The following is a 15,611-nucleotide window of genomic DNA, read 5'->3' on the forward strand; positions in this document are numbered from 1 at the left end:
TGTGGTACGACGTAAAGGCAATGGTTTATAGCACTGTTTGCATCCTAGTAGTACCGTGGAGCAGGATGTTCCATCAACCAGTGACAGTATAATTGAAGGAGCAGAATGGCATGTAGTAGATGAGGATTGATGATGGGAAACAGAAGGAAACAAGGTTGGGCTGGCAATGCGATCCTCCGACTAAAAGTAGCGACAACTCGTCATCACTTGGGCCAGCCAGTGCCAGCCTAGCTTCACTGTTCCTGTCAGCTGAGACAGAAGGGGACCCTTGAAAGCCTGGCAGCGGCAGGTACGATTCAAACGCCGGGGCATTTAAGGCTCCAACTATCCCCTGAAATGGAATGGTGTTATCTGGGGAACCAGCCTAGAATGGACATACGATTCGCAGTGTCGATCACACTCACTTCCCATCAATTGGTAAAATCCTCAATAGAATAACATACATAGGCACTTTTTTGCGTGTGACAGACACTTGGCTTGGTCAATACACTTGAAAGAGTTTTCCAACCTCTGTTCCCTGTCATGAACTGGCAGATCCGAAATGCGCGAAAGGGCTGTGATTGTGTACCAGTTCGGACGGTTACCTCTTCACGACCAGGCGACCATGTCCGGGCTAGCCTGCCGGGGGTCTAGGGTGCTTTTTCCCGGCAGCCAGCTGTGATCGCCGGTTACGGAGAGCAGCCAGCTGCAGGTGAATGAATTTACATTCGAGTCGCTAATTCCCTGCACGTTTTATGAGGTGACTCAAATTGACTCGAAGTGCACATGTCGGCCTAACACTGGAGCTAAATCAGTGACAGCACGTTACTTAAAACTAAAGTGGTCTTCTTTCCATCTTTGCCATCCATCGTGGATCTGAGTCAGTGCCCTTCGGTCGTGCCTAACCTGCAATTGAGCTTCTCACTTATACAGCGTGAGCAAGGCAAGTGTCTTTCCAGAGCACACTATAAGCCACGTTAGTACCGGGGACGCAACACATCGAAGAAGTATTGGTCTATTCTACAACATGATGTTACGACCTAGAGTGATTAGCTTGCTCAAGACGGGCGCCCGGGGCTTCCATACCACTCTCAGCCCCCGGACCCGTCATCTCATGACCATTGGTGATCTGAGCAAGGAAGAGTTCACACAATTGGTTCGAAATGCGGCTTCCCACAAGAAGGCTGTCAAGTCGGGCAACTCACCGCAGGCATTGAGCAGCGGGCTTTTGGGCAAGACTGTGGCCATGATGTTCAGCAAGCGAAGTACCAGAACCAGAGTCTCCACGGAAGCTGCCGTGGCGATCATGGGCGGCCATCCCTATGTTCCTGGGAAAAGATGACATTCAGCTCGGAGTGAGTAGTTCTGTGTCTTGAGTGCAACATATAATACTAATCAAGGATAGGTCAATGAGTCCCTGTACGACACCTCCAAGATCATTTCCTCAATGACTTCTTGCATGGTTGCCAGAGTGGGACCTCACTCAGATGTCACTGGCTTGACAGAAGGCTCGACTGTTCCTGTCATCAATGCCTTGTCGAACGACTTCCACCCGCTACAGACCATTGCTGATTTCCTGACCATCCACGAGGCGTTTCCGCCATCACCGGGCAGCTCCGACCTCGTTCGGTCTGGCCTGAAGATTGCGTGGGTCGGAGATTCCAACAACGTTCTTTTCGATCTGGCCATTGCCTCTATGAAGCTAGGAGTCCAGATTGCCGTTGCCTCTCCAACTGGTTACACAATCCCCAAGGACATGGAAAAGTTCATCCGCTCACAAGCTGAAGGCGTTGATCGCCCGGGCCAGCTGAATCTCCACACCAAGCCAGCGGATGCCATCAAGGACGCCGATATACTTGTGACGGATACCTGGGTTTCTATGGGCCAAGAAGAAGAAACGAAGAAGCGTCTCCAAGCGTTTGAGGGCTTCCAGATCACGAACGAGTTGGCTGCCAAGGGAGGAGCTAAAGAGGGTTGGAAGTTCATGCACTGCTTGCCTAGACATCAGGAGGAGGTTGATGATGCTGTTTTCTACGGACCCCAATCCTTGGTCTTCCCAGAAGGTGAGAACCGGCTGTGGGCAGCTGTTGCAGCGCTCGAGGCGTTCGTTGTTAACAAGGGCCGGATATTATAAGCAATCGACTCTTGCGATGGAAGGAAAATTTGGCTTGGGATGCTTTTACATTTTGGGGATAATCTTATTAATGAAGATGTGCTGCCAGCCAGTCTTTACCAGCACCAGTGACAAGCTACGTACGTAAAGTGGAGTAATCATTCGCCATTTGCCCCTATCGTCGTCAGCCGGTTATCCAGTTGTTCCACGGTCAATTGGTCCATGGTTACCTGAACAATCTAGCCAAGCTATTCCATCACTTACCAACTATCCTGTTGACTACCGCCAAATAAAATATCGAATACCATATCATGACTCAACAGAAATAAAACGTCATTCAGTTGGCAAGGAATGTGATTCAGACGGCCGAGAAAGTAATGTAAACAAATATTATGGAAAACAATGCGACTGCCGATTGATAAATATCTAGTGACTACAAGTGATGTTCCCCTTTCTTTAGTTTTAAACCGGCCAATAACGCCACAACCGAATATACAAAACTCGTTACTTAACCAGGGGGCAGCTGGCTAGCATCAACAACGTCATCGGCTTCCATTACAACACCGTCCTCATCCGGACCATGCAGAGGGGATCGAGGAAGGGCCATCAATCCGGTTCTAGTCGACTCCAGGATGCCGAAGGGTGCGATAAGCTTGAGGAACGAGTCAATTCGGCCGGGTTTGGCAGACCTGGGCGCGATTGTTAGTCTTGTGCTCAGAAGACGATATGCGCATTTTGTCACTTACAACTCCACAATGCAGCTGTTTGTGCTGATGTCTAGCACCTTCCCCTTGAACTGATGGGTGAAATACGTGATGGACTTCAGGTGCTCATGCTTGTGGCGCAGCGCTTGACTGGCTGCCAACTTGCTTGGGTGGAAATCGTTCGAGACGTCCCCCAGTGTACGCCCTTGCTGTGCCTGTGCGGCCTGGCTAGACGGCTCTGATGGCTCGTCCTGTGTGATTTCTCGGTGGTGCGCGAGAAGCTCCTCAAAGTACTCGGGCCCCAGGATGTTGATCTTAGCTAACAGAAGCTCGCGCTGCACGAGGGCGGCATTGGTGTAGTCCAGGACGGCCCAGACAGGCACCAGGTCCTCCAATTGGCGACGCGCTTGCTCGACAATACCATCTTGACCGGTAAGGACGATGGTCATGCGAGACAGGTCGGGGACTTCGGTGTTGCAGACGACCAGGGAGTCGATGTTGAAGCCACGGGCTGCCAGAATACCGGAAACACGCGAGAGCACACCAGGCTCGTTGAGAACCAAGCAGTTCAGGACATGGCGCTTTGGGGGCGTCGTCGACGGGTTGGGGGTCTCGTAGAGGATGTTGGAGACAGCAGCCTGGGCAGACCAGGCTGAAGGGGTGTCATTGCTCGGGAGAGGCGCCGAACGGCGACGCATGGCCTTGTAGGCAATGGCCGAGGTTGAGCTACTGCCCCATCGTCGCATGGAGATTGTTGCCGTTGCTGTGGTGGCCTTTGCTACAGCCTTTGAGGTGGCCTGGAACAAAGTACGGGATGCCATTTTTTCCTGATCGACCCGTGTGAGCCTTTGGATCAGAATTGGCTATCCTGTTTATTTCAGAAACGAGGGAAATAGGTACGGATTAACGTTGACTCAAGGACCAAAATTTCGTTTGACCGCACGGCGCGGGAGCTACCCATTCAACGCTTGCGATACCGGAACTAACAAGCTCGAGTCTAATACAAATCCGGACTCACGTTGTACCGGCCTCTGGAATAGTTGATCAAACACGGCGTGAATACAGTGGTAGTACCAATGACAGAAGAGAGTACTCATTTACATATGGTGCAGACTATTGCTTATGGGAGATTATGTGAAGCGTACTCATCGTGGCTAACTTTGTCATTATTTGTATCGGTCAATTCTAGTCCAACGTCAACTCGACGTACATCGATGATAACGAAAAAAGCTACCAGGCGACTGACAGTGTTATCCCACATTCTTGAAGCTTACAGGCCATTGATTGATTGGACGGACATGTAAGCGGAAAGTGGGGGTTTTCCTACCTAACCGTGCTAGTAGCGCTGCAACCTTTTTGGCAAAGGCAGCAGCGCAAGCACCTCTCTTGTCAATAGCTTCAGTGGTTTCGCATATCCCGGCTTAGCACGTCGGAAAATTTCCCATTCCACACCAACACACCAACGAGGCTGACCACATCGCGAGCGTGCCGTCCTTAACCTCCCATCACTAAACATCAATCGCTGCATTTTCATACACAACACAAATACAATTATGGAGGACTCCGAGCGGCGCGTGAAGCGCTCGCGTTTCGACCAGACAGAGCCTGAGCCTCGGCGATCTCGTTTCGATCGACGTTCGCGCTCTCCTCCTGCAAGGAAAGCCGACGCTGGCCCCGGTCGGGATCGCAGCCCCCTCAGCCGGGGCCCCGAGGGCGATGGCGCCGATACGAAACGCAGCTCTGCTGTAGATGCTGCCGCAGCTGCAGGTTGGTGTTTTTTCCTTCCTTCTCTCCCCAAAACGCCGCCCAGTCGTCGCATGTTGTGTCTTCTGCTAACCTTTTGTCGCCAGCTGCTGCCGCTGCCAAGATCAACGCATCGATTCAAGCGAAGAAAGGCATCCAGCATGTCGATGTGCCACCCATCAAGTCAACGTCGTCCGAGTCGCCTGGTCCGAAAGCCACACCTGCCAACATCAACGGGGAGATATATGTCGCCGATGGTGACTACATCAAGGACATCGAGGTCAATGACCTGCGTAATCGTTACCTTTTAACTAAGGGCTCAACACAGAAAATGGTAAATATTCTTGGTCATTTCACCACTGATCTCTTCAGGACCTTTCCTCTGTGTCGGCATCCTCTATGAGGATAGCCGATTGCGTACCTCTCTTGTTTACCGTGGCCGGGTGCGAACAAGATTGCTCACATAAAAGCACACTAGCTCGCCCACGACTCCCCTCTGTGGCACCTGCTGACCTCACCTGCTTGATATAGATTAAAGACGAGACCGGAGCTGGTATGAACTGCCCAAACTCCCTTACCTAAATTGTGTACAGAACTCAGATTGACTTTGTGAAAGATGTCACTACCCGCGGAAACTACTATCCGGACAAGAGCATGGCTACAGCTGCTGTAAGCAACCTTGGCACAGACTAACTAGTACCGCGGATAGCTAATGTTTTGCCAGAACCCTCCGCTCTACCTTCACGTTACGAGTACTTCCAAAACCGGCTTGGACGAGGCTATTGCCAAGATCGAAGAAATGATGAAGCAAGAGCTGCCTAACCTTGTCGATGAGCGACGATTCCGTCGCCGAGACCAAGAACAGGTTGAGCGCGATGAATTCGGCCGGCGCAAGTGGCCCGAGGCCAAGATTCCCATTAACCTTGAACCCATCCCGGGCTTTAACTTGCGTGCTCAGGTGGTTGGATCTGGCGGTTCGTACGTGAAGCATATCCAGCAGGAGACGGGCTGCAGAGTTCAGATCAAGGGGCGTGGCTCAGGCTACCTTGAGGCTGCTACTAATCGCGAAAGTGACGAGGATATGTACCTCCATGTTACGTGAGTTCATCGCCATCTTGTGGCAATTTTCAGAACCGGTTGCTAATGTTGTTCTAGTGGCCCGGACCCTAAGATGGTTGAGAAAGCCAAAGAGCTCTGCGAAGACTTACTAGAAAACGTCAAGGAGCAGTACGAAGACTTCAAGACACGCCCACCGCGCCAGCACTATGGTGGACATGGCCACGGTAATCACGGCGGCCATGGCGGCCACGGTGGCTACAACAACCACGGAAGATCCGACAACCGCAATGATTCTTACGGCGGCGGCTATAACAATTACAGGGACTCGCCTGCTCGTGGCGGCGGTGGCGGCGGCGGTAACGGCGGTGGCAACTCTGCTTCTCCTGCCCCTGGAAGTGCAGCTACCCCATCTAACGCAACAGACGCATATGCGCAACAATATGCGCAGTACTACGGTGGGCAGGATCCGTATGCCCCGTATGGAGGTTACGCAGCGTAAGTCCAAATCAAACACACCGCATGCCTTGGAACATGACGAACTGACGGACGGAACAGTTACATGCAGTACTATCAACAATACTATGCGGCAGCCCAGGCCCAGCAGCAAGGATCGCCTGCACCTCCTCCGGGTGCGCCTGCTGAGGCACCTCCGCCGCCACCTAGCGAGGCACCTCCTCCGCCCCCGCCTCCTTCTGGCTCGCCCCCTGGCGTCGGTGTAAGTGTGAACCCATTCCCAGATTGCATATAGTGTAGGCCGGGTCTAACGTGTTAAACCAGATCCCCCTCCTCCCGGACTCTAGGTAGTGGATGACGATTCTGTTTGAGGTAGAAAGGCTGACTCACAGTTTCGTCGACGACTGGCGGTACAAAGTTGAACAGGAGCGCAGAGCGTGGAAAAGTATATTTGTATTGCGAAGACGTGGTGCTGAAATAATCAAGACTGACTTTCCCAGCTCTATTTCGTTTAGTATACTGTGTAGGTAACACATATGTGAGCTGACAAGTGACAGGCTCTTTTAGAATGGTCCTTCAGCGCATGCATTTTCTCCGTGATGGTAAGTTGGGATATTGATGTTAACAGCCTGATAGTGTAGGAAGCATCACATCATATCCCTGCTTCACCTCAACGTGGTCGCATCAAACAAACCCGATTGTGCTGAACTACCAGACTGGGTGGCGCGGAGACTCCGTATCGGACTGGTTTTCCGATGCCCTCGGGGCGAAAGAAAGAATTGCCGGCCATGTCATCCCCCGTTGCTCGGCCGCTATGTCTGAAGCGTCAGCCTTGTAGTCAACTCGGATTTTATCCAATCCTTCTGTATGGCTTGGTCAGGTCCAGCCAACACTTAAGGCAGGTGTTCCTTGAAGATAACTTCAAATGCTCTTGATTTATGCAAAGTGTAGGCTGTCGGACATGCTTGACCATGTCAACATCTTCCGTGTGCGGAGAAGGCTCGGAATTCGAAGCCACAGGGGCAGACGCTGCCAGATTGATGAAAGTAGCAGTTTGCCAGAGATTACTGTGTTTCAACATCTATTCATTACGCATATCTACTCGGGCATAGAAGATATGGAGTTTCTCAAGAAGCTAGGTAGCGTTTAACATAGAAAAACAATATTCCATCTACACCCTTAGGCGAATGACGTCGAAGTGGGAGTGAGTGAGACCTCCAGAATTCCGGGGTCCAGTTGGACCCGCTGTTTAAACTAATTGGACTACCTACAGGCAATCAATTACAGCTCAAGCTCACTCACTCACTCACCGAGCCTCCAGCAAAGAAGCATTTGCTGTACATGCATACTTCTATCCCGACGTCAAAATAGAACCTCTTTGAGACCATCTAGATATCGTTCGAGTGTACGCACAAACGTGTACCTACAATGGCCAGCAAGCCTACCGTTTCGTTCTTTGACCCTATAGAGTCGCCCACACAAGCACCGCGCCCCGGTGGCCGCCGCCAACCCAGCAATCGATCAAATCGACCCCAACAGACCAAGGGAAAAAAGCGACGAGACAGCAATGGCCACGATGACAACAACAGCAAAATGAATATGCTGGGAGCAAAATACTCTCCCTACGCGCGGCCACGCCGGTCCAAGCGGTTGGTTGTCGTCTGGATGGCCGTCTTCGTCTTCATCCTCGTCGTCACGTACTACCTCAACCGGCGACAGCGTGCGATGAATCTGGTGGCGGAGCCGCTCGCCGAAGGCATACTCATGCACGATGAAGGCGACCAGGTCGGCGGCCGCATCGGCGTTTCGGAGGCGCTGCGGAACAAGGTCCGGCCGCCCAAGGCACCGCCTGTTTTTTATGATGAGCAATGAGCCCAGCTTAGACAACAGAGTGCTGCCTAGGTAGACTGGCTGGGTTGTCGGTGTGGTTTCTGTGGATGGATGGGAGCTTTGGTCTGTCGTTCGACATAACAGTGGGTCTTTTCCCTTGTTGTTGTTGTCTACAGTGAGGGAACAAGCGAAACAGGGCTAATGGGAGGTAAAGGTGTATATGTATGTATGTATGCTATGTACTTACCACGGGCATGCGTTGCATTGAGTGGCTGCAAGAGATGATGCAGCTTACATGGTGTTTCTGGCGTTTCATGGGTTTAGGGGCGGTTTATAGTCATGTATTATGAGCATAAGGGGCCACCGCAACGAACGAGCAGCATTTCTGTCTTTCGCGTGTGGTCGTAATCGTCAATTCTTCTTCTACCACTACTACTCCATGATTGTCAAGTTTCCTCACTCTGGATTCTTCAGCACTCCTTCGTCTTCCCGCCACTTAAATCGCACTCGCCGGCAGCAGCGGCAGCAGCACCCACATGTCTGCTTGCCTCGTTCCCACCCCTAGAAGCGAAAGTACCAGGTAAGCCTTACAAGATGCACAAAAGTCCGCTCTTGAAAGCCAAATCGACTCGGTCATGGAGGTCGTCGACCATCTTCCCGTGGCGCTCTTTCTTCTTATCCGCCTCCTCCTTGTCGATGGCCTTCTGGGTTTCCGCCTTCTCAGTATTTCCCTCGTGTTCTGGCTTGTCGCTCTGGGGTTGACTAGACATTGGGGCCTGCTTCTCGGCTGGGCTTGACGGAGAAGCGTTGGAGGCAGAAGCGGAGGGGCTGCGGGAACCTTGGCCTGAGGAAGACATCTTGATTGGTGAGACTGTGTGTGTTCACGGTGTGTTGTTTTGTGTTGTGTTTGTTTGATGCGAGAGAGTTTGTAGTTGCTGGACTCGTTTTGGTTGTGGATGGTTGGTTGCAAGGTCTCTTGTGAGGCGCCGTCCCTGCCTCTTTCATATCAGAAAATATGAGTGTAGCCTATCGACGGTTATTCAATTCAAATGGTAGTGCTCAGAAATACATTCACTGCGTTCGTTGGGATAACCTGACGTCTATAATCAGATGATTTGTTAGCTTCGTCCTTTGTCATTCAAGCCTACTACCTAGGGCGGGTGTATGATGAATATACCAGTCAATAGGCAATTCAAAACAAACAGACTTGTTCCGTTCATGCTATCCTGGGGCACTCAGTCTTATTTTCAAAGAGAATAGCGACACATCTAGAATAACTTCCGGACTGCCACCAGAAACCAGGCTGGGTGCCTGATCGTCGGCCGTATAAAGAACGAATGGGTATAACAATTGCTCAACTATGCTACGCTCTCACGTCTCACATCCATCCCACTCTCTCGACTAAGTAAACTTTTCCGAGCCCCCTACCGCCGCACCACCCGGTGCACCATAGGTTGGCGATGCGTCGCCACCCGCCTTTGAAGCAGAGCGAGAATGGCTCCCGCCAGCGCCACCGGCCGCGCCCGCCGCCGTGGCCGCTGCCGACTCGCTGAGGCCGTTCTGCATGTCCCAGACGCGCAGGGCCGTCATGACGGCCATGAGCGACCAGCGCGCGCCCATCTCGCCCGTGGCGCCGCTGCCGAGGAACTTGAACTTGGCGACCTTGCTGGTGCTCCAGCCCGAGACCTCGGCGAAGACGGCCACGAGCTCCTTGCCGTCGCTCGACGCGCCGGCGTCGCGGGCCCGGCGCGTCCCGCCCACGCCGTCGGCCTCGCTGTGGATGCGCACGAGCTTCCAGCCGCTGTTGATCTTGTCGAGCTGCTTCACCTCGTTGCCGCGCGACTTGCGCCACTCGAACCGCTCGCGGGTCCACTGCTTGGCCGCCTCGTCGTCGCCCTTCTTGTCATTGCTCCCGCCGGCAGCACCGTCGTCATCGCCGGCGCCGGTGATGGCGCCGAGGGCGCCCCGCTGGACCTCGAGGGAGAAGGCGTAGCCCGCGCCCGAGAGGGTCACGTGGTTCTCGAGGGGCTCCTCGGTGGTGGGGCGGCCGAAGTTGGGCAGGGCGGGCAGGGTGATGAGGGAGGCCCTGCCGGTGAACTTGTTGGCAAAGCTCTCCTGGCCGGGCTCCTTGTCGGCCGAGGCGAGGGCGGGCGCCCCCGAGTCGGGCCCGTTGTGGAGCACGAGGCTCGGGTTGCCAGAGATGCCCGAGTGGATGGTTAGCGTGTAGAGGGGCTCCGAGTCGTGCTCGCCGAGCGTGTAGACGAGCGACCGCCCAGACTTGGACTTTTTGTGGTACAGGTTGAAGGCCGCCGGGAATGGGTGGTAGGGCGCCGTGGCCGTGGGCTGCAGTTGGGGGGCAGCGGCAGAAATCGCCGACGAAGGGCGCGGTGATGCCTCATTGCCCTTCCCTTCTGTGTAGGGGGGAGGAGGGGCTTCCTCGTTCCCCGCAGACTCGGCTTCCTCTGGGCGTCCCATGGCAAGAATTGAGGGTCAAATATGATGAGCTTTGTAGAGATGAATGTGTAATCGGAAGAACAGGAAGAGAAACAACTGGTGACACCGAGATGTGTACAAACAAGCACGTGCCTCGAAGAGACAAAGCAGGGAAATAGGCGCGCAAGTTGCCGGTAGGTAGTCGACGGTTTATGCAGTCGGGCAGGTTAGTTCCTGAAAAATCAAGCTAAGGCAGGTAGGTATGTAAAGTGAAGTAGGAGGAGCCCAACCCTTGGCGCGGTTGTACTTGTAGGTAACCCACTGTCCAATTCCATCTCCAACCTGCAAGATATGCGGCGTAACCCACCAAGACTTGACCGATTTAGACCTATGGCGTGTTCATCTCGCATCATTTCGAGTGGGGGAGGCAGGCTTAGTGGAGTCCCCAGTATTCACACTCACCAGTGGTTATGCATTCGATTGGATTTCTTCGTCCTCGCACACTCTCGAGAGCACTTGCGAAGTAATACACTACGTACATAATTACCCTTACCTTTTTTTGAATGACAGTATCAAGTATTCACGGGCAGAGCTGTGGAGAAGTCCCTGGCGCAGGCATGAGTTTTGGATGCGGGTAGAACGACGACCGGAAGCATGGCTTCATGCTTCGTCGTAAGGGAGAAAAGGGGGGATGGCAAGGAAAGGAGAAAGAGAAATAGAAATGAAAAAGTGTGGTCGTCATGACACAGGTCACACAAGTGGAAAGCTTCAGGATCTTCACAATGATCGATGTCAGCATTGAGTAAGAACAGTCAGAATAAGAATACAGTTAAGGGATATGCACCTTTTGAGAACTCCCCGGCGAAGCTATTGCAAGCGCACACCCGCCTCCTTCCGCTTCTTCGTCTGCTGAGCCGCGGCCGAGCTCATGCCCACGTTCTGGCTGGAGTCGAGGACGCTTTGAGATTCGCGGCGCTTCTCATCCTCAATCTTCTTCAAGTACTTGTCCGTCTTGCCCTTGCCGCTGCCCTTGCCGTGGAACTGATGACTCAAGTGCTTGAATGCCTCCTTCTGGTCCAAGGAGCGGCCGTGGTCATCATGGTATTTCAGCTGCACATTAGGCTTGTACCCCTTATTGAATAACTCGGCCATCTGTCTGGCCGTCTGCTGGTCGCGCATGTTGTTCTGCTGACGAGCCCAGTCCTCCTTCTCACGTGCCGACATACGGTCCAACCTGCCGCTGGTACGATCACGCTCGCGCTGACTCCGTGCGTCGTGCTCGATAATCTGTTCGCGCCGCTTTTTTTCAGCCAAGAATTGTTGTTGGTGACGGAGGGTGTCGTTTAGCTCGGACGAGTTGCTGTCCTTTATCAGGTTACGTTCTCTCAACAGCTGCAAAGCGGCACCAATGCCACTACCGCTGCCGATCGTCTTCTCTTCATCGACACCTGGAACGTGATCTTCGGCGGCGGCAGACGTCTCCCTCTGGCGGGATTCAACTTCATCTCTATCCTCCATAGGCTTGTCTTCGTCGGACTCAGCCTCCATAGCGGTGACTGCCTCTGGGTTCGGTGTCTTCGGTTTTCGTTGCTTCCGGTCTTCGATATCTTCTTTGTTCAAGCCAGAGATGAATTCAGAAGTCTCGTCGATAACAAGACCGCCCTGGTTTTCGCTCTGCTCATCCTTGTCTGGTCCCGGTGTCTCGGACTCTTCCTTTAATTGCCGTGCGAGATCTTCTGGGCGAACACGCTTACGTTTCTTCAGCGCCTCTCTCCTTTGCTTGGTTAGAGTAGCTTGGAGATCCTCGTCATCGGCTAATGATGTGTCTTCGACCTTCCGCTTTCTTCCAAAGGAAACAGCAACAGAGTCGATGTCCATAGACTGATCCTCTACTTCGGGAGCCGTAGGGATAATATCGTCCTCGTCAACAGGACGTTGCCTCGCAGACTTCTTCTTCTTCTTCGGCTTTTTCACTTTAACCTGCGATATGTCCAAGTAATCCGAAGCGGGCTGCTCATCTTTGAAGATATCTAGGTTGATTTGTTGCGGCTTGCGATCCTGCGACTGGCCTTCTGCCACTTGTGCTTGATAACTGGTGCCCTGAGCGTCGAGGGTAAATCTCTTGGCCTTTTTGCCATTGATCTCCTCGTCGTAGTGCGCCAGGATACTGGTTTCGCCCTCCTCATCAGCAGCGAGAGGGTCGTAAACCGCCTTCTTCTTCTTCATATCCAAGCGTGCAGAAAGCTTCTCACGGTCTCGGAGGTCAATGTTCTCCAGTTCGTCGCCTTCGTCCTCGTCTCCAATAACGTTGGAGTCTTTGAGAGTCAGGACTTGCTCGTCGCCATCTTCGAACGCAGAGATTTCGTGCGCGACACGGACACCGGCCAGATCCTTGGACTCGTACTTGACTTGGGCGGCAGCGGCGGCTTCGGCGGCGGCCATCTCCTCTTCGAGTTTGCGCGCCTTTTCTATCCGCTTTTGTCGCTTCTTCTGGGTCATCAGCCAGGACTTTGCGTCGACTCCTTCGCCCTCGTCGGCTTCGCCCAGCCCTTTGCCCTCGAGCTGCTCAGCCCGTTTTGCCGCATCGCGCGCCTTCTTGATGGCAGCGGCCTTCTCTTCGCGTCGCTTCTTAGCCGCTTCGGCATCTTGTATCTTCTTGAAGTTGTCGTAGGCAGCCGCCTCTCGAGTTTCCAGGGTGCTTCCTGGCTCCTCTTCCTCATCGCCAGAGGCGGTCTCTTCCTTGAACTGCGGACCAGCCGCGCCCGGGACTGGTAAGAGTGGCAAGCCCTGCTCCGCGCGCAGACGGTTGAACTCGGCGATCTCTGCGGGATCCATATCCAGACGCGAAGTGATAACGATGGATTTGCAGGATGAAGAAGAGGAAATAAAAAAAAACCGATGGTATAGCCTGCCTGGTGATGAATGTGGTCGGTATTGTCGCAAGTCGATGGTCAATCTCGTTGTCGTCTCCAACCGCGATTTGACAACAAGTTACATTGCAACAGCACAACAGATTAGAGACAGCAGCCTGGTCTTTGTCTCCAGCCATTTGACGTCCGCTACCAACCCTTTCAATTTAGAGCGGGGCCGACCTGCCTAATAGATCAATTGGAAGCTTCTGCACCTTGCACGGTACTCAAAATTCTTAGTCACCGGACCCACTTCCGATCGTTTCCAGTGGTTCAAATACTACTTCTCCCAATTCCTACGTATGAATTTTTTCTTTTCTCTCTCATCACAAAACAAAAATCCGGATCTGTGCCTGACGGTCCTCTGGTCGTGTTCGCACGACTCAGGGTCGATTGTCTCGCAGTTCGTATAACAGATGGAGCCATCACGCTTTTCAATGATGTCAATTTCCTTACGACAGATCCCAGATGAAACAGGCCTTCTCACGCAATGGTTCGCTCGCAAGGGCTTGAGCCGGAGCAGAGAGGTGCTGCAGGCGCTATATTCCACCCCTTTACCGACGGGTCATTGATCCATGAGGCCGAAGGAAAACCATGGCATTGCCTACATTCTTATCAAGTAGTACTACCGTAGAAGGTTCAGTATCATGTAATTTCTGCACCGAGGCAGCAAGCCAGTCTCCCGAGGTCAGCGAACACCGCGAGGCTGCGCAAGGTCATGACGATCAGCATGCAGGGATGACTTCTCGTTGTTACCCTGAAAAACTCAGTTTGTCAGCTGCACACTGGTCTTCGACCCATTGTTCAGCGCCACTCTGTATTGTGATTGAAGCAAACGACGTTCATGATACTCTATGCTTATGTTGCAATTGGTTTTCAATGGCCAGCACCGCGTCTGGTATGTGCGGAATAGGCCCGAGTCGCGGCAGCCAGGTTGGATTGATGGCGATTTCAATGCGTGCTCCCTGGCCCCGTGCCTTCCACAAAAAATCTAGAAGACACGATGTGATGCTGCCTGCGCAGAAGGTTGCCCAAATCTCCGCGATGCACATGGTTAATCAAACCTTCGGCTTCCTTGCCATCGACATGTGGCCTTCCTCGTCTGTGGCGGACACATACTCATTTGCAGTGCTCGACGTATCTGTATACCTAAGATACTTCTTCATGTATTATGTACCTACCTACGCAGGTATACAGCACGACATGTTGAAGTGTTCATCCTCAGATGGAGTGCTGGCCTTGCAGAACGATTACAGAGGGCTATGTTCAATGAAGTTATATTATACCTAATATATACCCATCACGAACATCCCACGCTCAGTTTAGTCATCCTATGGGTGGGTCGGCATGTGATGCCATTGGGAAGTCGAAAACTTGAGAATGGCTGTATCACTGTGGGCAAGAGCTAGCGGATAAGTCGTAAGTTTCATAGTGACACTCCCGCCAGTCCCGCACTTGCCGGTTGGCCCCGTGCAATGGAGAGTCGGACGGAGTGTGTGAGCTGCAAGTGTGAAGTGAGGTGAGGTGTGGTGACCGACGCGTACCTTGACTGAGACATCCAAACCTTATGTTGTTGAATGTGGTCTGGGCTCCGGAATTACGGTAACAGCTCCTTTATTGATTTCCTTCGATCCCTGATTCTATGCCTCTCGGTATCTTGCCTCTTGCCTAGGCGAGCTGTGCCTGCCGTGTACCTGTGTAGTCTCCCTGCAAGGGCATCAGGGAAGCTGCCATGGAACCAGGCAGAATCAGCAGCTAATGTGCAAACTTTCGATGTTGCAATGTCGACCAAAGGGTATTAAGGCGAGTGAATCTGGACAACAAATCGCCGTTTAGTAGACTTTAGGAAGGCGCGGGTGGCCAGACTGTGGGGTTTGGTTGAAGGCAGGTAGCAGGTGGCAGGTAGTGGTTGCAGCCCCCTTACGCGGTTTCCCCGCAACAACTCTCCACATCGTCAAGCGTTGTTAATCCGGGGTCGACTTCTTCATTGGGATATGCCGTATGCAGGACACCTTCAACCTGGAGCCACGTTCCCTTCCGGCCCGACTTGCATTGCGCGTGACCGCTCAAGATATTAACAGCTTGTACGACACTCCGACTACAACTCCGCCGTTATAGCCTCAAGGCCCGAGTGCGTACTAGCAGAAAGGACGCCAGGGGGGATAGCATCATTGTTCATCACGACACCATCAGCTTGCTTGATACCCTCGAACTCCCCCACTACGCCCAGAACGTCTGTCCAACTACCCAATACGGTAAGGACGGTGGCCTCAGCTCTGCTGTTGCAAAGGCCGAGAGACGCTCGGCTAGCTTACGCAGAGTCGGCCCTTTCCTCTCTACACGGAGTGACAGTATTCAGTGACGCCAAGGCATAGCGTCGAACTTTGC

At 53.0% G+C, this 15,611-nt stretch overlaps 7 protein-coding genes across 7 annotated transcripts; 3 read left to right on the forward strand and 4 right to left on the reverse strand.

The window, feature by feature from the left end:
• Nucleotides 1-1,006: 1,006 nt before the first annotated feature.
• On the forward strand, nucleotides 1,007-2,113 carry PG985_009058 (ornithine carbamoyl transferase; the record flags this gene model as incomplete). Its single annotated transcript, XM_066828826.1, has 2 exons — nucleotides 1,007-1,303; nucleotides 1,385-2,113. The coding sequence occupies 2 exons, from the start codon at nucleotides 1,007-1,009 to the stop codon at nucleotides 2,111-2,113; spliced, it is 1,026 nt and encodes a 341-aa protein (XP_066683738.1).
• A 487-nt stretch (nucleotides 2,114-2,600) lies between these two features.
• Nucleotides 2,601-3,617, reverse strand: PG985_009059 (small regulatory subunit of acetolactate synthase; the record flags this gene model as incomplete). The annotated part of the gene is made up of 2 exons (XM_066828827.1): nucleotides 2,601-2,781; nucleotides 2,839-3,617. The coding sequence occupies 2 exons, from the start codon at nucleotides 3,615-3,617 to the stop codon at nucleotides 2,601-2,603; spliced, it is 960 nt and encodes a 319-aa protein (XP_066683739.1).
• A 732-nt stretch (nucleotides 3,618-4,349) lies between these two features.
• PG985_009060 (KH domain-containing protein- variant) lies at nucleotides 4,350-6,402 on the forward strand (the record flags this gene model as incomplete). The annotated part of the gene is made up of 8 exons (XM_066828828.1): nucleotides 4,350-4,563; nucleotides 4,647-4,873; nucleotides 4,912-4,982; nucleotides 5,133-5,208; nucleotides 5,264-5,637; nucleotides 5,695-6,093; nucleotides 6,154-6,313; nucleotides 6,376-6,402. The coding sequence occupies 8 exons, from the start codon at nucleotides 4,350-4,352 to the stop codon at nucleotides 6,400-6,402; spliced, it is 1,548 nt and encodes a 515-aa protein (XP_066683740.1).
• Nucleotides 6,403-7,479: 1,077 nt separating this feature from the next.
• On the forward strand, nucleotides 7,480-7,923 carry PG985_009061 (uncharacterized protein; the record flags this gene model as incomplete). The annotated part of the gene is made up of 1 exon (XM_066828829.1): nucleotides 7,480-7,923. The coding sequence occupies one exon, from the start codon at nucleotides 7,480-7,482 to the stop codon at nucleotides 7,921-7,923; it is 444 nt and encodes a 147-aa protein (XP_066683741.1).
• A 428-nt stretch (nucleotides 7,924-8,351) lies between these two features.
• Nucleotides 8,352-8,738, reverse strand: PG985_009062 (uncharacterized protein; the record flags this gene model as incomplete). Its single annotated transcript, XM_066828830.1, has 2 exons — nucleotides 8,352-8,421; nucleotides 8,473-8,738. 2 exons carry the CDS (start codon nucleotides 8,736-8,738, stop codon nucleotides 8,352-8,354), a joined length of 336 nt encoding a protein of 111 aa, XP_066683742.1.
• Nucleotides 8,739-9,282: 544 nt separating this feature from the next.
• Nucleotides 9,283-10,356, reverse strand: PG985_009063 (uncharacterized protein; the record flags this gene model as incomplete). Its single annotated transcript, XM_066828831.1, has 1 exon — nucleotides 9,283-10,356. One exon carries the CDS (start codon nucleotides 10,354-10,356, stop codon nucleotides 9,283-9,285), a length of 1,074 nt encoding a protein of 357 aa, XP_066683743.1.
• Nucleotides 10,357-11,181: 825 nt separating this feature from the next.
• PG985_009064 (uncharacterized protein) lies at nucleotides 11,182-13,149 on the reverse strand (the record flags this gene model as incomplete). Its single annotated transcript, XM_066828832.1, has 1 exon — nucleotides 11,182-13,149. One exon carries the CDS (start codon nucleotides 13,147-13,149, stop codon nucleotides 11,182-11,184), a length of 1,968 nt encoding a protein of 655 aa, XP_066683744.1.
• Nucleotides 13,150-15,611: the final 2,462 nt, after the last annotated feature.

The sequence above is a fragment of the Apiospora marii genome, assembly GCF_038362585.1.
Source record: "Apiospora marii strain CBS 49790 chromosome Unknown utg000005l_segment0_segment0, whole genome shotgun sequence".
Taxonomy (NCBI): Eukaryota; Fungi; Ascomycota; class Sordariomycetes; order Amphisphaeriales; family Apiosporaceae; genus Apiospora; species Apiospora marii.